Source organism: Mesoplodon mirus, assembly GCF_964341445.2.
Source record: "Mesoplodon mirus genome assembly, chromosome: 2".
In the NCBI taxonomy this organism is placed as follows: domain Eukaryota; kingdom Metazoa; phylum Chordata; class Mammalia; order Artiodactyla; family Ziphiidae; genus Mesoplodon; species Mesoplodon mirus.
This window is the reverse complement of record NC_138977.1, coordinates 15,927,023-15,952,570: the sequence shown is the minus strand read 5'-3', so window position 1 is coordinate 15,952,570 and position 25,548 is coordinate 15,927,023. Positions and strand designations below refer to the sequence as shown.

The following is a 25,548-nucleotide window of genomic DNA, read 5'->3' as shown; positions in this document are numbered from 1 at the left end:
GTGAGGCAAATCATTATCCCAGGCAAAATTATCTCTTTCACCACTACTCAAAAGGTTGGTTGTTTCATGTGGGTTAACTTTGTGGGGAACGATTTCTAATCTTGGCAAAAGAAGATGGGGGGAAAGGCGGGGAGGGAGTGTATAAAATGAACTCCATGTACTGCCCAGAGCACATTACCCAGTGCCTGAAAATACTACCCAGCTGAGACTACATGAAATCTGAACCTACTCTTCAAAGCTGATTTCATAAAAATTAAACTTAACTGCTCCTCTTGGCCCAGAGAATAGCCAAAGGAGGAGACCTGAAGTGGAACTCTGAATTATTGAGATGAATCAGGAAGCCTGTTAGGATAGTACACGCTGGAAAACTGAGCTCTCATTTTAGAATTTATCTTAAACCAACAGGATGCTCAAAGAGAACATTTTATATTTAATGCTTTGCCCTTCAGATTATATTATATACAAAGAGTTATTATATATAATATTACATATTATATAATGTGTAATATAATATATATATTATATACAAAGAGTGTGTATCAGTGCCTGCATCACTGATGTGTGCATTTTTTGTGGTTCTTTTAGTGAGTATATGGCCAAGGCATGGGCTGTAGTGGAAAGAGCACAGACTTTGCATCCCGGCACTGCCATTTACTATGTGTGTGACTCTCCCTGAGCCTTGGTTTCTGCATGCTGAAAAGAAAGACATTTACATGTTCCTTGAAGAGCTGTGAGGAATAAATGAGATCATTTATACTAAGCAAACAATACTATTTCCAGCTTGCAAACAATGTCAGCTTCCTTAATCCACAATACGAAGCCTCACAGTATCTTCAGTAAGTATATTTTATATAAATATCAGTTCTATTTTAAATAGGCTGATATCACTGAGCCATTCTCAAACCCCTCAAAGGTCACAGTCTAATCAAAATGGATCATTTTTACTTCTGAGGCCATCACACTTTTGTCATTTCTGTGTGTATGTGGTAAGTCCCCGGGGCTATACTCCCAGACTTCTAGAGTTGAATTAAAGAGCTGTTTTTGAAGATGGGGACTCTGATATATGCATCTCAGAACTTTTAAATGTCCTATGATACATACAGTCGATATTTCACCAACATTTGGTTTCAGACTTTGATTCTTTGTTTGAATTGCAGAAGGTACATATTACATAAACTACCACAACTTTCATAGTTCAAAAATCTAGATTAATTGTAGACTAAAATAAAAATCTACGGAGGAACCAGTGATTACTGCTTCGCAACTTCTTTAAGGAAACAGTTCTAAAAAGCTCTAATTAGAGAGAGTTTGGGAAGTTTCAAAAGGTTTGAGGCCAGAGATTCAGAAGCGTGAACTCTTCTCGTAAAAATATCAAAGGTAAATAGACTGGTAAGATTAAGAAAATATAATCACTCCCAACAGGAGAGTCCTTGCCATTCTTTGCTTAGAAGGTGGGCTTCAAGAAAAGTAGAACACCGATTTCATTTATCCTCAGAACCTTCCATAGGAGCATATAAATATTAAATGAATACGATAAATTTAAGAGTTACTAAAACAATTTTTAAAAATATTTTCTTAGTTTCCACATGACCCTAATTTAAGGGAAGTAGCAGAAACTCTTTATCTCCCATTACTGCTTTCTGTTTATAGCAGTCTTTCTCCAATCTGGCTACACATGGAAATCACACACGCAAGGTAAACCAATTCTGGCCCACGGGAAGTAACAGTGCCACTTACGGGAAACATCCTTAAATGAGAGGACATACCCTTTGCTTCCTTCTTTTCCTTCTAGCTGCATGTAATGTGGGAATATGAGCAGTCTTGGGTCATGAGGTTGACTTTGTAACGAGGCCACGCACATCAGATCAATAAGGCAGAGACCCTGGGCCCTGGCAACAGGTGGGGTCACACCAGCCATGGTCCGCCCATCTATGAGCTTTTACTAGAGAGAGAAATAAACTTCTATCCTGTTCAAACCACCATTATGGTTTTTTTTTTTTCCCCTTCACTCTTGGCAGATACTAGCCCTAATGTGATACAAAGGTCTTACAAAATTTGTACTCAGTCACACTTCTCTGCCATGTTGGTCAAGTTAGCCCATGGATGAGGTTTATGAGGTTTCCTAATTTCTTCCTCTGTACTTTTCTCACTTGAGTTTCCCTCCTGGTTAAATCTTGTTTTTTGTTTCTAACCCCAGCCATATATGCCCTCGATAGTCTCCCAAACATCTATATTCCAATGGTAATTATTTTCTGTACCTTTTTTATCCCAAGATTTTAATAATCAGTTCAAATAATAATTGAATCCTGGAACCATCTGTTCAAGGCTTCTTATTCTATAAAGCTTTTTACAGTTATACTTTCCTACATAGATTTAGGTTTCTAGAGAGCAAGGATGTATATTTCTTTAAATTCTCCTAATTACAGTGCATATACATGGAAGAAATACCTAAATGTACTCCTCTTTTTGGACTTAAACACCAACACCACCCCTCCCTCCCTTACGACCATGAATGATTAAGAAATATGTGATCTTTAAATGAGATCCTTAAATGTGATTAATATATTGGTGGGCTATATATATATATATATACATATATGCATAGTCAATGATGGGAGGTGAATTGAATAACCCCCCCCCAAAAAGTTAGTATAATCGTTTAAAAACAAAAGCCATTTAGGAGTGACATGTTTTTCAACATTAAATATTCCTATAATAAATAAAGTATTATGATGAAAATTTAAAAACCTAGAATCTCTTTAATAAATGATTGTTATGAACGTATGACATTGGTGTGAGACCAGTAAATTTGATTTCTCTCTTTAATTAAGATAACTGTTTTCCTTTTTAACGCATTATTTCCAAGAGCACATATAATGTCAGCTACTACAGCATGAGCTCTGGTTCTTTAAAACTTATTCTTATTTCAAACTATTTCTTTTAATAAATATTTAATGAATCATTTCTATGTATGAAACACCATGTGAAGCACCAGAAAGAGAAAACATGTGAATGAAACAAGAGCCTTGTCTTTATTTTGAACATAACTTCTACTTACCTGAAGCAGATACAGTTGGGATGCTGAGGAAGAACCTCTACTCAAAGGTTATCTGTTTTGTTTTAACTAATGATTTTTGACAAATTACCCTAGTTAGATGACAGGTGCCAAAAAAGACAAAATATAGCAGCTGTCAGTGTACTCACACAGACTCATACACACAAATGCAGACACACACACATGCACTTGACTATCAATTTACTAAAATAACTTATTGTCTCATAATTATAAGACATAACCAGGCAAACACATTCTTGCTTATTTAATCAAATTTGATTCATTGTTTCAACAGGAGATAGAATTATCTAGTGTCAAATATCATGCAAGTTTTGCAAAGTTGCAAACCTATAAAAAGTACGAAAGGCAAAATCTTACTATGAGCCATTTCCTTGGCATTTCTATGCAATAAAAAGCATATGAGAATCAACGGAAAATAGGATATGGAATATCCCACACATTTATGTGTATTAAAGTTCATTGGTAAAGACTAGGGATTTACTTAAGGCAATACATATACCACTTTATTTTGCTAAGATATTGTTGATCCATTACTGAGCAGCTAAGAAGAAATGATGCAGACTTACTTCGATACTGAAGTACCCTCTGTCTACATAGTCCCCTAAGAAGAGGTAGCGAGTGTTGGCAGGAGATCCGCCCACTTCAAAGAGCTTCATCAAGTCAAAGAATTGTCCATGGATGTCCCCGCAAACTGAAAGAAACAAAGAAAATTCATCTGATGGTTACATTTTGTTAAGACTTTGAATTAGACGATAAAATTACAAAATTTTACAACCAGAAGGAATTTAGAGGTCATCTTAGCCAAAACGTTCTTTTGCAAAACAGGAAAGTGAGACAGAAATTCCAAACTTAATTGGTGGCAGACCTGGCTTTTGCATCCAGTTCTACCAATTCACAGATTAACTGGAAAAATAAAGATAATAATAACAATAATGGCTATTATTGTTGTACATTTAACAATTCTGCACCAAACACTGTGCTAAGAGATTTCTACACAGTTTATAGTCATGGGATAGGATTTCCTTTTGCAGATTAGTCAAAGAGAGGTTCAGAAATTTGACATAATCTATATACTGAAGTCTAAATATGTATCTACTACATGTTATTGACTCCTGAAGAAAAGGAAATGTTGATACCCGTTATAAAAAATGTATTTCATTGACTCTAAAATGCCATCAATTATAAAACACACCATTATTTTATGTACCACTGAGAAAGAAAAAAACTCCAATTTAATTTAAATTTATATTATAAAAGAGCATTTTTGTAAGATGTACCCTGGTATCAGATGTCAAATTTTTTTTTTAATTGTGAAATGAAAAAAATCCTGTAAAACTGTATAAATAATGACTGGGAATTGACTTTCTTAACTTTCTCACCTTCTCTTTTAAACCAAAATTCTTAAAAAGCTATGTAGTCTCTCTTTTTAAAACCCCTTATTCAGTACTTACTATTTCACTTACTACTTTCAAAGCCCTAAAAAAATAAATATTATCTCCATTATGGTTATGTGGCTAGGCGAGATCACTGTTAAAAATGAATGATACGGGCTTCCCTGGTGGCGCAGTGGTTGAGAGTCTGCCTGCCGATGCAGGGGACACAGGTTCGTGCCCGGGTCCGGGAAGATCCCACATGCCGCGGAGCAGCTAGGCCCGTGAGCCATGGCCGCTGAGCCTGTGCATCTGGAGCCTGTGCTCTGCAACGGGAGAGGCCACAACAGTGAGAGGCCCGCGTACCGCAAAAAAAAAAAAAAAAAAAAAAAAAAAGAATGATACAACTGAACTGAACTGAAAAAAAAAATTGATACCGAGTTTCAATTCAGATTTGTCTAATTCAAAGCTTTTGCTGTCAAGCATCATGTTATAATAATATCTTTGACATTTATATAGTTTATACATGTGTATATATTTACTACCTTAAGACAATTTTATGCTTGAATGATGAACGCGATGTGGCTGTTTCTTTAATGCTAAGAGGTTCATAGAATGAATGTTATCAGTGAATAGGAAATCAAGAGGCCAAAGGATGCTATATTAACACATTCTATGCTGTAATCACAAGCAAGCTGAAATGTTTTAAACCTCATTCCTTTATCTGATGAAAGCCGATAGAAAGAAAAATGAGTCAAAGGAGTTCATTGATGAAAAACTATAAAACAGTGGGTGAATAAAAATGTCATATAAATCCTCATTCTTACCATCAAGGAACAGCTAGTAAGGACCCAGAGTTCTATAAGCCTGAAACAGGTACAGGTGGACTCTATTTTAAAATACCTGCACTCGAAAATCTTAGAACCTATCAAACAGATGTAAATTACAAGGAGCTATAACTGCTAAGGCATTCTTTCTGCAAATTCCAATCCCATAGCTTCTTCCCTCTCATGAGCAAGACATACACAGTACAAATACCAGAAACATATTCTTCCACTTCTGAAATAATATCATACTAGAAAATTGTTTATAAATAATCGTTTTTATTCTTACAGTTGAGTATTTTGCAAACGGGTCCTTATCCTGGCCTAATGAGGAATTTGGTTTGTGAGAGACATGTCATATACTGTATTTTAACCAAAGGGAAAGAAATAAAGAGCAACAAGTGTCGTGGTTCAAACACTGCCGGGTACAGGTGCCAGTACCCACTTTGGGGAGACTTCCATGCTGCATTTAGAGCTGTGAAAATTGATGTTAATAATAATAATAATACAATTAAAAATAAGTAGATAATAAAACAATTCTTAAAACTTAAATGGACTAATAATAATAAATCCATTTAGAAAACTGAATTAGCATATCTTGTATTACTAAATTTTTAAGAAGGCAAGGATAAACTTATTAGTTAATAAGTAATAAGATAATTCATCTTCCACTGATTTATCCCTTGAAATTACAGTTGGTATGGCTTACTTATCACAGGTTTCTCTCAAATGGCAGGCATTTTTACACCTGTCATGTTATGTTTCAAACCAGAAATTACAAACAAAAAAGATTGGCTGGGAACCAAGCCTTTCTTTACATGCCCTCCATTAAGTTCAGAAGTTGAAGGAAGGAACTTCAGGGAAAGAAAGTATGAAGCAGGGCGCTTTGTTTCAGCTGAACTGATGCAGCCCTGTCAAATGTGAACGCCTGTGACCAGGACACTTCCTTGCCACTGTCCCTCTCTCTATCCTGAATCCTATCAGAGGGATAGGATCCTATCAGAGGGTCAATTATGGGGGAAGGCTCAGGGAAAACATGAAGCCAGGTGATGGGGTAGGATGGAGGATTCAAACATTATTTGGAATTTGTATTATAGTAGCAAGTCTAATAATCATATTTTTAGGCTATTATTAAAAGGTCCCCTAGTCAAAATGGGTGTAGTATTAAGGCTATTAGAGGCAGTGTGGTACAGCATTTAACGACCTAGACTTTGAAGCCAGACACTCAGGCTCCAATCCTATTTACTACCCGAGTGCTTCTGGGTAAGTTACTCAACTTCTCTGAGCCTCAATGTATTCATCTATAAAATGGGATGGTATTGGTACCTTACCCTACTGGGCTATTGAGAGAATTAAAGGTATTAATCATGTAATGGGATTAGGAGAGTTCCTGGGACCTGATATGAACTTGATAAATGTTATATCAAAGTGGCATTTCAGAATAGTTGTATCTAAAATATCAAGGTACCAGAAAGAATGGGATTCTGGTGCTTGGGGTTGGGGAAGGAGGAGTGAAAGGGCATTCGGAAGCATCTTTTTCACCATTCCCTCCCCTCCTATCTTCTCTTTCATTTTTGATTCCTCCACTTCAATTCCTGGTCATGGCTGAAAATTCAAGGATCATTATTTTTTATACCTCCATGTCAATGATAAATATCAAGACATTAATTCAGGCTGTGGACCACAGGTCTGGAGTTAAGTGGTTTTAGCAACTGACATACAACTGTAGCATAATCTGGCAACCAGAATTACACAATATTATAAATAAACGGGCTCTAGACAATGCAAACATTACGGATAACTTTTGTTGGACTACAGAAGTACATTACTGTGAATGCAATTTTATAAAAACTGAAAAGTAAGCTCTTCTTTTTGGCCTACAGTAACTTTGTGATAAGAGAGAATCTCAATGATTTATAAGATCAGCACAATTATTGGGTCTTGGCTTGATGATATAAAACAGCAGAGAGCAACTGCTGTAAAGTTGGCATGGAGAACAAAATACCCTGCAATTCAGTTACTTGTATGATGGCCACATCATCACTGACTTTATTTTAGATCAGCCACACAATTCAAATCATACTTTCACAGTAAGGACCTCTTATGACAATGTCCAGCAAAGGAAAGCAACTTGCACATACAATCATAAAAAATATGCAAAGCCCAATGAAAGAAAACAGTAGTTCAAATAAAATACACCCGGAAAATTGAGATATTTTTATTAAGAGATTTAAGGATTTCCCAGGTCAGTTTACGTTAAAGCTATTTAACTTTTTAAAAAAATCATCTACCTATCTATCTATCTAGTCACCATCCTATTGCCCTTCTTGTTCAATATATGCCAGTCTTCTCTGTCTCAAATAAGCCATGTTTCTTTCTTGTATTTTCACAGGCTGACTCCTTTTCATCCAATAGGTCTCAGCTACATGTCAGTAGTGTTAAGGAGGCCTTTCTATAAAGGAGCTACCTTTTTCTAAAATCATTCTTCTTCCCATTAACTTGTTTTACTTTCTTCATCCTACTTATTACTCTCTGGAATGATCTAGCTGATTAATTTGCATGCCTGTTTCCTCCCTGATTCTTCCCATTGGAATATAACCTACGCGAGGACTATAACCTGCGTGAAGCCGTCAGTTTGGTTCACTGACCAGGTGGAGAATAGCGCCTACCACCCAAAAGGTACATGAGAAACGTGCTACCTTAGGATTCTTCCACTGGGCCTGTGCTGTGCTGAATCTGGAAATCCATTAACTACGAAGTCAAGGTTTTGAGGGGCCCTTGGGATTGACAGGGTTGGACAACAGTTGGAGTTTGCTTTGGTGGAAGCTGAAGGTCTTTGACGGGTCTGAGATGGTGCCTGTTTTAAGCCTTTAAGTCACAGCTTTTGAATTAGTGTGCGGCAAGACTGGGGGAGAATGTGGGAACTCCACACAGTTTAGGGTGGTTTCTTTACCTGGTTCTACATCAGTAACACTTGGGGAGCTTTTGAAACTACAGATTCCTGGGTCCTGAATCAGAATCTCCAGAGATGCAGATTTATAACAAGCTCTTCGACGACTCTTATCTAGAGAGTAAGACGAAACAGACCTCGGCTTTTGACCCTCGGTCTCGGCGCACTCAGCCCTCATTCTGCATGCTTGTGCGGTTCCCCTCACAGGGTTCACATGTGGGGGAGATACACACTGGAAAGGCAACTTCGTTCGATGCTAATTCAGGTTGGTGTGAGATCGGGATTTCCTATTATGTGAAAGGATAATATTGAAGTGATTGTTTGATAGAGTCTAGGATAGAGGAATGAATCTAACAATGGTGACGACAAAGAGCAAATTTACTTGTGCATTTGAATGTGGCTGTTGTTCAGGCCCTGTGCATTGCAGCTTTCCGATAAAGGATTTATCCCGAAGTCCTAATATTTGGGAACATTTACTATTTTAATATCCAACATCAGGAAGAAAGTGATCTCCACACTGAGGTATCCATACTTAGGTACCCAAGAGGATGGAGGGTAAGGCCAGGGCATCACATAGAGGGAAGGGTACTTCCATGTGATGGTAAGTGAAAAGTATAGCCAGGTAACCTTCTTTCTTTGTAATGCCATGGCCCGCACCTTCCGTTCTCTTGGGTACCTAACACACTGGTGTCCAAAGAGAAGTAAAGTACAACAAATGTCAGCTAATGAGGCAAACCATCTGCTTGGCTGCTCACAGCCTCTAATTCCCCACGAGGCTAGGTCCTTTCATCTTCCATGTCATTGGCTTTAACAGCACTTCTAGAACAACCAGGCTTTGACAAGTTCTATTCTACCTTCAAGGCAAGCTCATTCTTCACCAAATACTCCTGCTTCCCATAGTCCCCTAGCTTCCCATTATTTGCTTCTCATTTCCAACGAAACACTGCTGGCAGGCAGGAACTCAACTGGGGCTAGCTCTAAGAGACCTACGATACTGAAGAAGCACCAAAAACATAGGCACACAGTACAGGTAGTCAAAGCACTCCTAGCCTCTATGAAATATCCATCCATCTGGCTGAACATTCAAAAATATATATATCTTCAATAGATTATTACCAGAATTGTATATATTTCCATCACAGATGTATAGTTATGGCATTTAATGAAATTAACACATCAAAGATAACGAAAGAAAGCATACGGGTTTTTCTCTGGACCACTGCTACCCTCATCCATCAGCAAACTGATGCAGTCCTCCACTTGTTTTTATACTGGACAAGTAAGAACTACCAGGTACACTGAGCAGTTGAATCTATTTGCTGAGAAGGTGGTAAGGTTGTCATTATCTTCTTCTTGGCCACTTCTCTAAGTCAGGTGACTAAGTGGTTTTGAATCTGGCTGTTCTAACATCCTCAGTACAACCAAATGATGCAAGAGGGATCAACATCCTGCAATGCTTACACATTTATTTCTTCATTCTCGTCTACTATCAGGAAATACATAAATTATGCCTAAATAACCAACTACTAAGTAATACCTAAGCAAACAATTACTTTTGAGTAATTGCCTTTTAATATTGATTCCCTCCCCCAGTAACTCTTAACCCACAGTAAATAAAAGTTTACTGGAAATGATTCTCACACAAGCATGGTCTCAGTAACTTTTGATCTAAGTCTTCTGAAGAGGAGTACAGAATTTTAAAGGGGGAACTAGAAAACATACAGAAAGCCTTTGTCTTTGTTTTTTAGGGAAGGAAATAGCTTTTATTTCTCATATCATTGCTAGAGAGCTAGTTATTAAACTTTGAAATCACAGACTTAGGAGGTTAAAGTATATATAAATATAAACATTAATTTAAATGTGTGTGTGTGTGTGTGTAAAGCCACCTACCACAAAGGAGGAATTATTTGGAGATGAGTGGTCAGTGCAGCAGTTAGGGAGTCATTAAACAAGGTCAAGACTTTACTCACTGTAGATTACAGCTAAGTCCTGCTAAAGAGAAACGCAATAAACAGCTGGGGCAGGAACAAGGGGCTCTTTGTAGTTAGCTGAGAAAGCTCTTGGGATCTACAAACTAGACAATGAATCAGTCACAGGGCGAGTCTAAGAGTCCCTAGAACTGGCACACTGCTCAGGAGAGAAGATAATGGCCAGCGTATTGAGGACAAACAGACCCTTGAGAAAATACTCTCAAAGATGGAGGACAAGTTAGAAAGATAACCACAACCAGGACCAAGCCTAGGCCTTGCATCTCCAGACTAACAGAAGTACTGCTAACTCTGTTGAAAAGGTGCTCAAAACAACAACCCTGTGTATGTTATATGTGTAATCAAGTATGCATGTCTAAATCAATTTAGTGATTCTGCAAATAAGTATACTCATATTATCATTTAATTATTTTTTCAAAGAATTCCATTGTTTTCTAAATCCACATTGGCAACTAAATCGCTACATCAGAAAATGTAAACAGTAGAATGCACTGAACATATTAGGATGACGTCCCAGTATAACTGCTACACAATTGATAGCTTGAAAAGAACTCTGCTACAGCTGCCATCCAGAGTGGAAGACATATAAAGAAACGTAAGATAAAAATACATACTTTCATATAAAACTACTTAGAATAGCTTTGAACTAAAGCTCAGACTTACGCATTTGGCCTTGTTTACTTGCCTATATTAAAGGAAATCCAAAGAAAATCATTGGGTTAACTTCGTACTGACACTAAGCAAAATTTTTATAATGTCATAGAATTCCAGTTTAAAGAATGCTTACAGAAAACAACAACAACAAATCAGTCAAATAATACATTGCAGGTGAAAATAGATTTTTCATGGACTGGCATTTCAAAATTGCATCAGTATTATGATTAGAAGTCAAGTGCTTTTAATTCTTGACTCACTGTTTATTTTTCTATAAAGATCTTTTAGTTCCTCCAAAATACTGGCTTGTGGAAGACATGCATGAAGTAGAATAACTACCTCTACACGTTTTTCCAGTTCACATGAAACTAACAGGTTGTAATTTTTCTTTTAGAGAAGACATTACTGAATTGCTGAGCAATTTTCACCATTAGAATTCCACTCTCCTTTCAACTTCATTTACTTCAACCCAATATTTTTTCCATAATAGACACATTTTTCCAAGACAATAAAAGTTCTAATGTTAAGGAACTAATATTATGTCTAATTCTCAGCATGAGGAGATTAACCTATTAATTTACTGGTTGGGTTTTTGAATCCTCTATCTGCTACACCTTTTTCTTTTCCAAAATCTGCAATTTTGCAGAGAACGATCTTGCATTTAGAGGTTTTGTTAGATGTTAAACACAGTGGGTACCACAAGTACGTGTCTGTTTCCCCCTGCAGACCATCCAGGCTTATGTAACTTTAGTGGACGATAAGTTCAAGTACAAACCAGCCAGCCCGAATATGTGTGATTCATTAGCAGAATGTGTAAACTTCTGAAATCAGGCAATTACTGAGATAAAAGTGAGTTTCATTACAGCATTCACTATACATCTAGAGATCTTCATCAACTGTAAAATAAACTAACCAAGAAAAAAATAACAGGGGTCTAATTCATCAAAGAGGTACACTGCAAAATAATTAATCTTTTCCCCATAATGAATATTATTTTTCAAATGTTAAATATGTATTAGATACTTTATAAAACACAAAATATGAATTCTTAACCAGGGCTTGATAGTATAAAACAATAATGAAAAGTCTCTAATTAAAATTTCCTAAAAACTATATTTTTCTTTTAAAATCCTTGAAATGTCAGTAATGAAATTAAATACAAAACAATAACAGCACCAGTGTAGATTAACAGCAATAATTTCACACATTTTCTTTATATTTATGATGCTTTTTTACAAAGATAAACTGTTAGCCAGCATTAATGAGACATGTAACAGGACAACTGAAAAAAAAGAATGGGATATACTGTAGATTGCAATAGATAATAAAATCACAACAATCCAGTACTAAATATGAATACTTCATGAATCCCCTAAATCTCAGTTTATAACTATAATTACATGGAAAGAAACTAGAAGAGTCTGCATTTTTTTTTTTTTTTCAGTATGCGGGCCTCTCACTGTTGTGGCCTCTCCCGTTGCGGAGCACAGGCTCCGGACGCGCAGGCTCAGCGGCCATGGCTCATGGGCCCAGCCACTCCGCGGCATGTGGGATCTTCCCAGACCGGGGCACGAACCCGTGTCCCCTGCATCGGCAGGCGGACTCTTAACCACTGCGCCACCAGGGAAGCCCTGAGTCTGCATTTTTAAACTGTTTTATAGAAGGACCAAGCATACACAGCACCATGGTAAATCCACTGTTTATCCCAATCAGCAGAAAAATCAATGATTGAAACACATATTTATTTCTTAAAGATGAGTTTTCTCACTATCGAGATTTTTCTTATTTGTTTACTGGAAGAACTTAATCTATTGAATAAGAATGTATCTGTTCCATCTATTATCACTACTTTTCCATTTCAGCACCAATCCAGATTTTAACAAAATGCCTAACTGTTAAAGATTCATAATAACATTATGGAATTATTTTAAGTCACAGTCATGGCAGTGACAGTGGTAAATAATAACAATAAGTAAATATGTACAATACTTATAGTATTATTTAAATTTGGTCATCATTATGTTCATATGTCCAAGTTTGATCAGTCCTGGAAACTATCAGTTATTTGATATGTGGATTTACTTACATTATGTAGTTCACTAAACCCTTGATTGTCATCACCAGACAATGAAGAGTACTGGATGAACTATGAGACGATATAATTTCAGCCAAATATAAATAAACTTGATATCTTATGTACTTATATATATTTATGAATAAACGAGAGATTGTTCCCTTCACTTTTTGAAATACTGATGCCAGGTTTCAGATCCTATGAACTCCCTCCAGGACCCTAAAAAATGGGCTCTCACTATGGTAATCAGACCTAGGGGTTATAGATCTATGCCTTAGCATTCCCATCTTAGGTCTTCCAAACTGGTATTTCTGGAGGGGTGTTTTTATGTTTTGTTTTGTTTTTTTAATTGTCTGGAAACTGTGGCCACAGTATACTTTCAATTCTGGATTTTTCCTGGACATGTTATTTCTTCCTGGGTGAGAGGCAGTAGCATGTAATGGGTGAGAACACAGTCTATGAAGCTAAACTGCTCAGTTTCATAACTGCTGTTTGTGAGTTTTTGCTTTGTGTGTGTATTCCTCCTAACTGACCTTAATCAGTAAGCTGTGGCTTTTTAGTTAATCATTTTCTCATTAATTCTCCCTGGATCAGATTTACCATCTCAAGAAAGCATGGGCTCTTCTAATATGCTTTTCCCAATCTCCTCCTTACACAGTCACACTCTATTCTTTTTTACTGCAATTCTTTAGGCTTTGAGTATCTTGCCCTATAAATCTCCACTTGTGTAACTAGGGCAAAAAACTTAATATGTGTAGGAGGCCTCAGATGGCTCATCTATAAGGGGCTTCATAATAAACCTTTTTAAAATAAGTTTTTAAAAATTAAGTGAAATAATATAAGGGGGATAAAAAGGCTCAGCACGCTGTGGCACACAGAATGCACTAACACAAAGTGAAATGGCAGATGTGGCCACTATTTCAGAGGTTGTCTACCTAAGAAACATCTTTGCCAGATTTAGACAGATGATTGCAGTACCTGTAGTCAATGTAGCCATAAATAAAACATACAAAAAGTCGTTCTATTTTCTTCCACTTTTTATCCAAATATATGCTATCATATGTTGAAAGCTGTTAAGGCTGAAATCAAATAGACTAGGCCTCATGTTCCACAATTTCCATTTTTTAAGAGTGGAAATATCTCCAAATGGCTTTAGTGATATTACCCATCTTTCAGCCAGTAACAGCACCATGACGAGTTTCCAGTTAGCCTCATTTTCTTTTGTAGCAGAGCTCATTTACAAGACCACTCTGTTCCTTGGCTGTGTAATGGTAGTAATGTTTTAAAAGCTGAAAGTGACACGGTAAATAGAAGAAATGTAAGGTATTTCACCAAATGGATTTTCCAAAAAACTACTCTTCTTAGATTTCTGGAAAACTCGGTTAAGAAAAATCTTCTGAGTAGGAAAAAAGTGAGTCATCTCTTACTCTTGTCATGATACTCATCAAATTTTGACTATTAAAAGATTGTTTTTTAATATTTTTAAAACTCAAGGAAAGCAAGCTAATGATATTTAATTCTAAAGTCCACTTATTCATCACTAACTTGGCAATTACAGGCAAATAACTGGGGATATTCGTAAAAGGGTTTTTACCTACCACTGACTTTCAAGTAGTTGGTTCTATTTGTGTCTACTAGTAAGTAAACAAGGCTAATAAGTGCTATTCCTAACCGATAATACTTAAATGACCTGAAGGAAAGAAGGACGGATTATGTGCTACCATTTCATCAGTAAAAACATATGTTTATTGTGGTACATGACTCTTTTTGAATTATGGTTTTCTCAGGGTATATGCCCAGTAGTGGGATTGCTGGGTCATATGGTAGTTCTATTTGTAGTTTTTTAAGGAACATCCATACTGTTCCCCATAGTGGCTGTATCAATTTACATTCCTACCAACAGTACACCCTCTCCAGCATTTATTGTTCGTAGATTTTTTGATGATGGCCATTCTGACCGGTGTGAGATGATATCTCATTGTAGTTTTGATTTGCATTTCTCTAATGACTAATGATGTTGAGCATTCTTTCATGTGTCTGTAGGCAATCTGTATATCTTCTTTGGAGAAATGTCTATTTAGGTCTTCTGCCCATTTTTGGATTGGGTTGTTTGTTTTTTTTGATATTGAACTGCATGAGCTGTTTGTAAATTTTGAAGATTAATCCTTTGTCAGTTGCTTCATTTGCAAATATTTTCTCCCATTCTGAGGGTTCTCTTTCGGTCTTGTTTATGGTATCCTTTGCTGTGCAAAAGCTTTTAAGTTTCATTAGGTCCCATGTATTTATTTTTATTTTTATTTCCATTTCTCTAGGAGGTGGCTCAAAAAGGATCTTGCTGTGATTTATGTCATAGTGTTCTCCCTATGTTTTCCTCTAAGAGTTTGATGGTGTCTGGCCTTACATTTAGGTCTTTAATCCATTTTGAGTTTATTTTGTGTATGGTGTTAGGGAGTGTTCTAATTTCATTGCAGTTCTATTTACAATAGCCAGAACATGGAAGCAACCTAAGTGTCCATCAACAGATGAATGGATAAAGAGGATGTGGCACATATATACAATGGAATATGACTCAGCCATAAAAAGAAATGAAATTGAGTTATTTGTAGTGAGGTGGATGGACCTAGAGTCTGTCATACAGAGTGAAGTAAGTCTGAAAAAGAAAAACAAATACCCTATGCTGACCCATATATATGGAATCTAAAGAAAAAAAAAATGGTCATGAAGAACCTAGGGGTAAGACGGGAATAAAGACGCAGACCTACTAGAGAATGGACTTGAGGATATGGGGAGGGGGAAGGGTAAGCTGGGACAAAGCAAAAGAGAGGCATGAACACATATACAGTACCAAATGCAAAATAGATAGCTAGTGGGAAACAGCTGCATAGCACAGGGAGATCAGCTCAGTGCTTTGTGACCACCTAGAGGGGTGGGATAGGGAGGGTGGGAGGGAGGGAGACGCAAGATGGAAGAGATATGGGGACATATGTATATGTATAGCTGATTCACTTTGTTATAAAGAGGAAACTAACACACCATTGTAAAGCAATTATACTCCAATAAAGATGTTAAAAAAACAAAACAAAACAAAACAAAAACATATGTTTATTTGTTATATGAGGCATATTTGGAAATGGGATTTTTGATTCTTAATTGAGTGATTATTAAAAATACATGAACCACACAGACATGTTAGAACACATTGATTTGAAAATTAGTTAAGAAAAAATATTTCTGGGAACATGATTCTGACGAAGGCAATAAGCCTGTTTCTTAATTCTGCCTAGTTTTCCTCTATCTATCATTTCCTCGTCTACCTTTCATTAAGCAGATATTCCAGAATATCTGGGAAAAAAATGAATAAAACATTGAAATATGAAATGTTTACTAAAAGCGCTGTATTAAAACAATAAATAAACAGCATCAAAGGCTGAGTACTTTTTACTTGTGTTCAATTATACTGCAACAATGAAGAAATGGAAGGCATGGAACTTGGTCTCAAGAACTTTAGAGCACACTTGAGAAGACATACATACATGAAATGGCATGTAAAAGTACTGGCTTCCTGACATCTGAGTACTTCTCTCTCCATCCTGAAACATCTGAGCACTGACTCATGGTCAAGAAGTATGGGTTTAAGACTTAGGTCTCCCATCCGGGCAAATCATTTCATTGCCTGTTTACCACCTGTCAAATTTCTTAACAGAGGGAAGAACATATACAGTTTTTCTAAAAATAAAAGTCAAATTATAAATACTTTACATTTACCTTTAGTAATGATATTTTTATTTTGAAATTTCAAATTCATTAAGAAAGGGTAAGAGATTGTTTTATGTATTCAAAGGGGGAAATCAATTAAAAATTTTAAAAACTTGTACTAAGTTATTGCAAATTTCTATGTCAGAACTAATATTCACTCAATTGAAGACTTCTCTTATGGGGCTGATTATATTACACAGTGATACAAACCATCAATTTTGTTAATCTTTATGAGTATAAACATGGGTCACAGTTACCTAAATTGATTGAAACCATAGCATCCATAAAGTCTTTGTATATTTTGTACATTTACATATGTGCTTATCACCAGTTTGAGCATGAATCATGTCTCATGTTTCTTTAGCATTTGACACATAAGTAATTAAATTATGCAAAAATCATGTTTTCCTAACATGTTATATATGGCATACAAACTGAGCCATCATGGCAAATTAATGCAGGTGTTGGGAAAACAGAAAATAGCTGCTGATAACTCATCATAACTTGTTGATTCATTAGTAATCATAATTTCAGATTTAGTTTAATTTTCATCAATTAGAAATGATGAATGTTGTTATATATTTGAATTGCTAAAAAGACCAATCAGGATTATCAATCAACCTTTTTTTTCCCTTGACAAAATATAAAAAAACTGAAAAACATGTTCATAACGTGTTTGGTGAATTACTAACTAGGTGACTTTTACTAGGAAAAAGTTTGTTTTATAAAATCACATAACTTCAGGTTTCATTTCCTTATAGACCTACTTCATTAAATTTCCAGAACTCTTTCCATCTTCTATATTCCTTATTAATGTATTTTAAACAAAAAAATTTTAAGGTTCTTAATACAGAGGCTTTTTAAATATGAAATGTCTTTGTTATTAGTCACATCACAAATTGAACTACATTTTACAAAAGAACGCTTGATTTCTCCTAGGATGATTTGGTACTTTATACAGAGAGTTCACATTTCAGATGGGACACAACTGTCTATAATCGCAAACAACAGCTAACTTCATAAACGAGGATATTTTATGCAGTCTTAACTAGCAGGTAGTTAATAAGTATCTCCGATGTGTTAGGTGTTATGGTGAATTACAATCAGTCATTATTCTTTCAAACTGGTGGGAAGACAAGCTCATACAAATACGAAATAAAGAATAATATATAATTTTATACTAAAGGAATATAAACACAATTAATTCCCTCAAGAAATATAAAGTATACTTGGGATATAAGACTTACACATATGAGTAGGGACCAGATAGGGATAAAATCTCTGTGTCTTATGGATGTTTCCTGGGAAGTGGTTAGAAGCCAAAAACATGGGGCTTGAAAATGTTTGCCGAGGCAGGCATGGCAAATATGATCCTTTCCTTCTGTTTCATGAATAAGTAATTTTCCTCTTAGCAGTGCTAAGTCATTCTGGCCACTTCTGACTTTTGCTTTGCGAAGAGTAAGACCACGCAAAGACCAGGGTGGCTGAGGTCACACATTGGCTTCAAATGTGCTCTGCAGAGCTGAAGGATACATGAGGAGTGTTGCGGTCATTATTACAATAAGCTCTACTTTTATTGTTTTTATCCCTTGGAGTTTCATGTAGGGTTTTTTCTTTCTGTGTGTGTGTGTGTGGGTGTGTGTGTGTGTGCACGCGCTGGGGTGGGGCACCCCCAGGGGAGATTCTGCTGCTTGAATACTTCTGATACTTATGAATACTACTGATATAGACAGAAGTCTTACAGAAAGTCAGAAGTTATGGAAATGAAGATCGGCTGATATCAAAGAAGACTTAATTGAAGGAAAGTGACTTGCAGTGTTGATAAAATTGTTAATAAATGGAGAATAAGAGAAAGAGATCTTTAGGTAGTAAGGTGCAAATGAGCCAGACTAAGTGGATCACAAAACAATTTGGATTGATTAGAAGGTGCATGTGAAACAGCAGGAGAGAAATTCGAGTAGAAAGGTGTCATGAGATTATGAAGGGCCTTGGATTTCAGTATGAGATGTCTAAAGAAGGAGAATGATCCCACTAACATAAGAAGATAGATCTGGCAGCTGTATGGAAAGTTCAGTGGTGTAGAAAAAACTGAAAGCAAGGTTGATTCCAATTAGAGGTTCACTGCAATAATACACTCACAAGACAATGAGGTCCGCTATGATAATGGTTGCAGTGTGAAAAGATAAAAGGGGCCAAATAGAACATTCTTATACTTCTACCTGAACCATCATAAATGAAATAATAAGTGAAGTCATTCATTTGTGCCCTAATTTGATAAACATCAAAGCCTGCAGCATTTCTACAATATCCCATTGTGTTAGACCCTAAGAATGTAATAGAACAACTTAGATATAATCAAAGCTCTCATGTATCTAATGAAGGATACTGAACTAAGTAAGTAACAATACTAGAGTAAAAGCCATAAAGGAAGAGATCTCTTTCTTCTTTGCTCCCTGTTATATTCCTAGTGCCTAGGACAGTGCCTGGTACAAAGGGGATCCTCAATAAATATCTGTTGAATGAATTTATGAATGAGGCAATGGGCATGATGGACTTGGGGAAGTTTCCTGGAGGATGCACTGCATAAGCTGAAACCTGGAGAATGAAGAGGACTTAGTCATAGGATGGTGGGGATAGGAGCAGGTAATAGGGCTCACAGCAGAAAAACGACATGTGGCAAATTTTAGAAAGTGAAAGGCGGTCTGTTTACCTGGAGTCTAGGTAAGGAATGAAAAGAGACGAAGCTGTAAAGACTAACAAGGTTCAGAGAAAAAGGGTTTTTTCATCCAAGTCAGGAAGTTTGAACTTCATCCAAAGAGGAGCCGTTGAAGGGATTTGGGCAAGAGATATTCTATCTTACCTCTGGTAAGTCACTCCACCTCCCTAAGGCTCAAGTTCCTAATGTGTAGAATAAGGACAGTAGCAGTTACCTTGCACAGTGATTGTGAAGATGAGATCTGATAATGTAGTAACTGACACAGGTTAGTAATTCAAGGTAAGTTCCTTTTCTCTATGATAGCTCTTTTTAGCTTCACTTGATCAAAGCTGCCCCCCACCCCCATAAGTGACTACAATAATATTTCAAAGTAAAGTATCACTAGCATGAGTCTGGATAAAGAGTTCTGTACATCTTATATTAAAATTTACCTTCTTTTATTTAATGCTAGGTACTGGGTTGCTGATGGTCCCAACTTTAAATCTGTAGATGCAAAGTGCAAGTAGGGAGATACTGCTTTCTATTCAACTCTTTTCCCACAACATGTCTGAATCAGAAAAAAATAACTGCAGAAATATTTAAAATAGAAACTACATATGAATAAATTATATAGAAATGACTATTTTGGTGTTAAGTAGCATGTTTTTATTTCCATGCTTTTGAGTTTCCATCATTTATAAAGCCCCTTAACTGGCATTCATTATTAAAGTAAGTAAATATTCACAGGTTTCTGAATAATTAATTGATGCACACAATACTTTCCAGTGTTTGTAAATATAATGTATTTAAAATGAAACAGAGTTTCAACATGTCTTAAAAACACAGAGAATTAGAATACTTCAAAACTTCAAAGACAGCAATGAAGTCTAAATGCTTGTCAGCACACAGGTGGCAGGGTATAAGATACCACAGAACCTTTAAGCCACATGAAGGATCTGCTCCCAATATCTTGGAAAATCCTCTAATCCACAAATATTACTAAACATATTATTCTCCCATGAGATACAGTAAAATATAAGCACTGACTTCAGGCACAGATGAATCTGGGCTTAAACAAAGCCTCCCTAACTTTCACTCTCCTATCAGCTTCTCTCTCCACATTGGTCTTATTTTCTGCTACTTAAGTTAGGACTTACTCCAAGTATCCTCCAATAGCATCCTGCCAGTACGCTGACTTAAGAGATGGATCCACCAATTCCAGAAAAACTGAGCCCTGTAGTAACTGTGACTGGCCCTTTGCAGGTCCCCTGCTCACTCATGAATCAAGCGCTGTGTGCAGGGAACGCTGACTGGCCAGTCCTAGCTCATGAGCTCCCTCCTACTTACTGATGGGAAGGGGGCAAAGTCTATCATCAAAAAGAATGGGAATGGAAAAAATATTCCAGGCAACCACAAACAGGTGATTTCTGCACCAAAAAAAAAAAAAGATTGAAATTCTTCTACTTTTAACTCAAAGATCATTTCAGTGGGCATTCTAGTGCCTTTGCTAGAGTTTTAAGTTCTCATTTGAGCAATGTTGACAAGACCTGGAAAACTCATTGAAACAGTTTAATGTTCACTTTGTCTAGTATCTGCAGAGAAATTTTGATGGATTCATTTATAGTACAGACTCAAATCCCTAAAAAATATGGCATTCTATTCTTTATCTAAAGCCTTTTTTTTCTGGCTATAAGTCATCACCTCATCACTTCTTACTTCCAATGCCATTGACTGTCTTTTTATAGAGATCTTTTTTCATAGAAAATATACACACATACTAGACACACACACACATACACAGATATACAGCTAAACACACACACAATACTTAATAAGAGAAAAAAGCTGAAATGAAATTCAGATGCTGAGAGGTCTGTTAGCCTAGTGCATAAGCTAAATTAATACATGTAACGAACCACTGAGAAAGGTCAAGTCTTAGAATGTGAAAACTGTGAATGCCAAGACTCGACTCTTCTCCTGCTGTATCCTATGATGTCTAAAATATGGTGAAAACATTTTAAGTACCATTACTCATGTCTCTGAAGATGGCAGCAGTCTTCATACAAAGATCAAGTGTTAGAAAGGCATGGAAAACTGGAAATGAAACAACTATATAAAAACCCACTTAGGGGATGATCTAATCTTCGTTGATGCAAATTCCTGTAAGGATTAGAAAATTCTACGTTAAGCACACTTTCCATATTTCTCTTTCCACAGTTGTCATTAATATGGTATTTACAAAAGACTTTTTGACTAAGATACAAAAGAGATGAGTTTCTTAATATTTCTTAATATTTCAGCCATATTGCTTCTTACTTGCAGTCAGAATCCTCTGGGAAATCAAGACTGGTTACTCTGGAGATAATGATGGTACAGACACACAGGCAATCATAATAAACCTCTATTTATGGTGCAGCTTTTATTCATAGTATCATTAAACATTTTACAAACCTAACAAACTCATACTCACCCACCAGTAAAGCTCTCAAGAGCAGACAACGCCTAATGGCGATACAGAGCAAATTCTTAGTTCAGTATTTCAACCAGAAAACAAAAACATAACTCTTCCCTAGGAGACTTCAGACGTAACTTACATAAGCAAAATCTAACTACGTAGGTTGGAAATTGGCCAGGCAATCAAAATCAACAATGCTGCTTTTATGAAGGCTGTTAAAACTGTATTAACACCTGCAAGCTGTCAAGATGTTATTTATTCCATGTTTGAGGAAAGGCACTTCCATGAGTAAACTGGATCCTCAGCGCCAACTTTGGGTTTACAGCTTACACCTTGGTACCCAGTTCAGTATTGCAGGCCCTCTAGGATGTGGGTCCAAATTTGCCCCCAGGGAGAATTGAAATCTTATTTGCCCTTATCTTAGCCCAGAGGTTTAATTTGGGCTGTATTATTTATTCATAGAAACCTCTAGTACCTATTCACTGCTTAAATCTCAAAACATCACCTGTTCTTATATCTCCCCTCCCCCCCTTCCCCCACTGCTGTCCTCTACTTGCTTCTGGGGTATCCAGGTTTTCTGTTTTGAACTTCTCTGCTACTAGATATAATGAGTTGAATTCTGTCCCCTCAAAATTATGTTGATGTTCTAACCCTTGGTACCTACATGAATGTAACTTTCTTTGGAAATAGGGTTTTTGCAGATGTCATCAGGTTAATATGAGGTCATACTCCATTGGGGTGGGCCCTAATCCAATATGACTGGTGTCCTTATAAGAAGAGGAAAATTTGGAAAGAGACACAAAGGCCATGTAAAGACAGAGGCAGAGATAGGAGTCATGCTGCCACAAGCCAAGGAAAGCCTGGGGCTACCAGAAGCTGGAAGAGGCAGGGAAGGACCCTCTCCGAGAGATCTCACAGGGAACATGGCACTGCCAACACCCTGATTTCAGACTTCTAACCTCCAGAACTGTGAGACAAATTTCTATTGTTTCAGTGGAACTTTGTTATGGCAGCCCTTGGAAACAAATACACTAGATTTATAACTCAACTATTTGAGTTCTCTCTCTCTCTCTCTCATACACACACACACACGAGTATTGTGAGTTCTTAAAATATGTGAAACATTTCTAAGCATTTTATATGCTTAAGTTCAATTAATCTTCAAATAATCATAGAAGGTGGGTACAATTATTAACCATCATTTTCCAGGTGGCGATTGGAGAAAGGTTAAGCAACCTGCCCAAGCTGGTAAGCAGCAGAGCTGCAATTCAAACGCAGACAGTCTCTGTGTGGGGCCTGAGCTACGCAGGATACCTCTTCATGCCAGCTGTCACACCTCTGCTACGTCGCTGTGACTTCTTGCCACCACAAGCATCTGAATCTTCATGGTGAACCATCTTCCACATGCAGATGCCAAGGTTGCAAACTCTTCCAGTCTGCCCTATCCTAGTAAGAGTTGGGTTATGTGCCCTGAGAGATGACACAAACATCCTTCTTAAAAAATTCAGGAAAAGGTGAGACTGGGTTCATATCTATTACCTTGAAAAGGTCCTGGAAGTGTTTAGTTGACTGCAGACTCAACGTGTGTCATGTCTATGCTGAAACTCCTAAGGCAAAAGTTCACTCTGAACTCCGTATTTTTAAACACACAGCAACAAAATAGAATATCCGAAGGGAATATGAGAAACATTTATTTTGGACCTTGAAAACATGTTTTATAAGAAAAACAGGGGTAATTTGGTCCAGGAAACAAAATAGACGGCAACATGATAACGGTTCCCAAGTATTTGAGAGGCTTTTATGGATGAGACATCTGGTTTATTTTTTTCTGTTTTTTTTGGAGGGCGGAATAAAGGTGAATGAGTGAAAATTAAAAGGAAGACTATTTGTCCAATTTAAAAAAAAAAGATTCATTTCTAACAAGAAAAGCATTCAGAATGGAGTCACTGGTGTTATTGTATGATGTGCTCACCCACCCTAGAAATATTTAAGCCGAGAGTGAAGCACCAAGTTGCTACTGTTAATTCATCATATCCCTGTGTCCTCCCTTTAATTTTCTTCTTTTTGATTAAGGATCCTCTTCACTTGGGGCAACTTACTCTGGGTAAACAGCTTGAACTCTGTTTTTTTTTAAGATTTTTTTTGATGTGGATCATTTTTAAAGTCATTATTGAATTTGTTACAATATTGCTTCTGTTTTCTGTTTTGGTTTTTTGGCTGCGAGGCATGTGGGATCTTAGCTCCCCGACTGGGAATCAAACCAGCACCCCCTGCGTTGAAAGGCGAGGTCTTAACCACTGGACCGCCAGGGAAGTCCCTTGAACTCTGGTTTAAGTGGCAGCTACCATTAACCAACTATTAGTTTCCCAATCACTACAGGCCTTCCTCAACCTTGACAGGGTTGTGTCCTGATAAACCCATCATAAGTTGAAAATAACGTCAGCAGAAAATGCATTTAATACACCTAACCGGCCAAACATCAGAGTTTAGCCTCGCCCACCTTAAATGCACTCAGAACACTTACATCGGCTTACAGTTGGGCAAATTTTCTAACACAAAGCCTGTTGTATAATAAAGTGTTGAGTATCTCATGTAATTTACTGAATATGGTACTAGAAGTGAAAAAACAGAATGGTTGTATGGGTACAGAATGATGGTTACTGGATCAGTTGTTTACGCTTGTGATCAGGTGGCTGATTAGGACCTATGGTTCACTGCCGCTGTTGAGAATCAGGAGAAAAGTAGCATACATATTGGTAGCTCAGGAAAAGATCAAATTTCAAAATTGGAAGTATGGTTTCTACTAAATACGTATCACTTTCACACCATTGTAAAGTCAAAACATCATCATTGTGAGTTGAGGACCGTCTGTACTAGTTTTCTAAGACATTGAGCTAGTCACCTCATCTGCAAAACCAAAAGAATAATATCTCACCTTGCAGGGCTGTCAGATGATTAAAAAGTATATTGCACTGTGATTGTCACTAAGATATTTCAATGACCTTAAGATATCACTGATTATAAGAAACACCAATTATTTTGTGTATTACTAAATCAAAAAAAATGAAATATTTTCTTATGACTTAAAATCTTTGTTTTATACTTTATATGAGAAATATTGATTAATATATTCCTAAATCCTCCTCCCATTTAGTTTGACTCATCAGAAGCATTTTTCACATCAGAGTCATCGATGGTTTTTCACCAAATATCATCATGTATGTTATCAAAAGTGGCTGCATTCATAATGCAGTGTTTTTGAAGGAGTGCTATAACCAGGATTTGTTGCTGGACTGTCTTGATGGGTGTACGATAGGCAACCTTCTGCTCCTGTGTTGGTAAGAAAATTTAATGGGCTTCAGCAGACTGCGGTAAGCTTTATTTCTCAGGTCCCATAAGGCATATGGTGTTGGCTTTGTGTGAAAACAGGAAATTGCAAACGGTCTTCCAATAGTGAATATTTTCTTCTCTAATTATTGGACCTCATTGTCCTGTTTCTGTGCCTTTCTACATGGTAACATTTAGTTTCAATGTCAAATAATATTTTTGAAGACGGTTTGTAAATAGCGATTAAACTCAACACATGCAGTTCCAGCAATGCACCTAACTCGGAGGCAACAATATGAACAGCTTCGACCAAGCCCATACCTGAGTAGGCAATGACAACTATAACATGACTATTGTTTGACTAGTGATTGAGAGACCC

General features: G+C 36.7%; 1 protein-coding gene across 1 annotated transcript in view; it reads right to left on the bottom strand.

Annotated features, from left to right (window-relative positions):
• The window catches only part of PPP3CA (protein phosphatase 3 catalytic subunit alpha), a 303,572-nt gene that overhangs the window by 73,529 nt on the left and 204,495 nt on the right, over positions 1-25,548 (bottom strand). Inside the window, exon 3 of the mRNA XM_082611195.1 lies at positions 3,643-3,767. Coding sequence (XP_082467321.1) covers positions 3,643-3,767 — 125 coding nt within the window. The remainder of the gene's footprint in view (positions 1-3,642; positions 3,768-25,548) is intronic.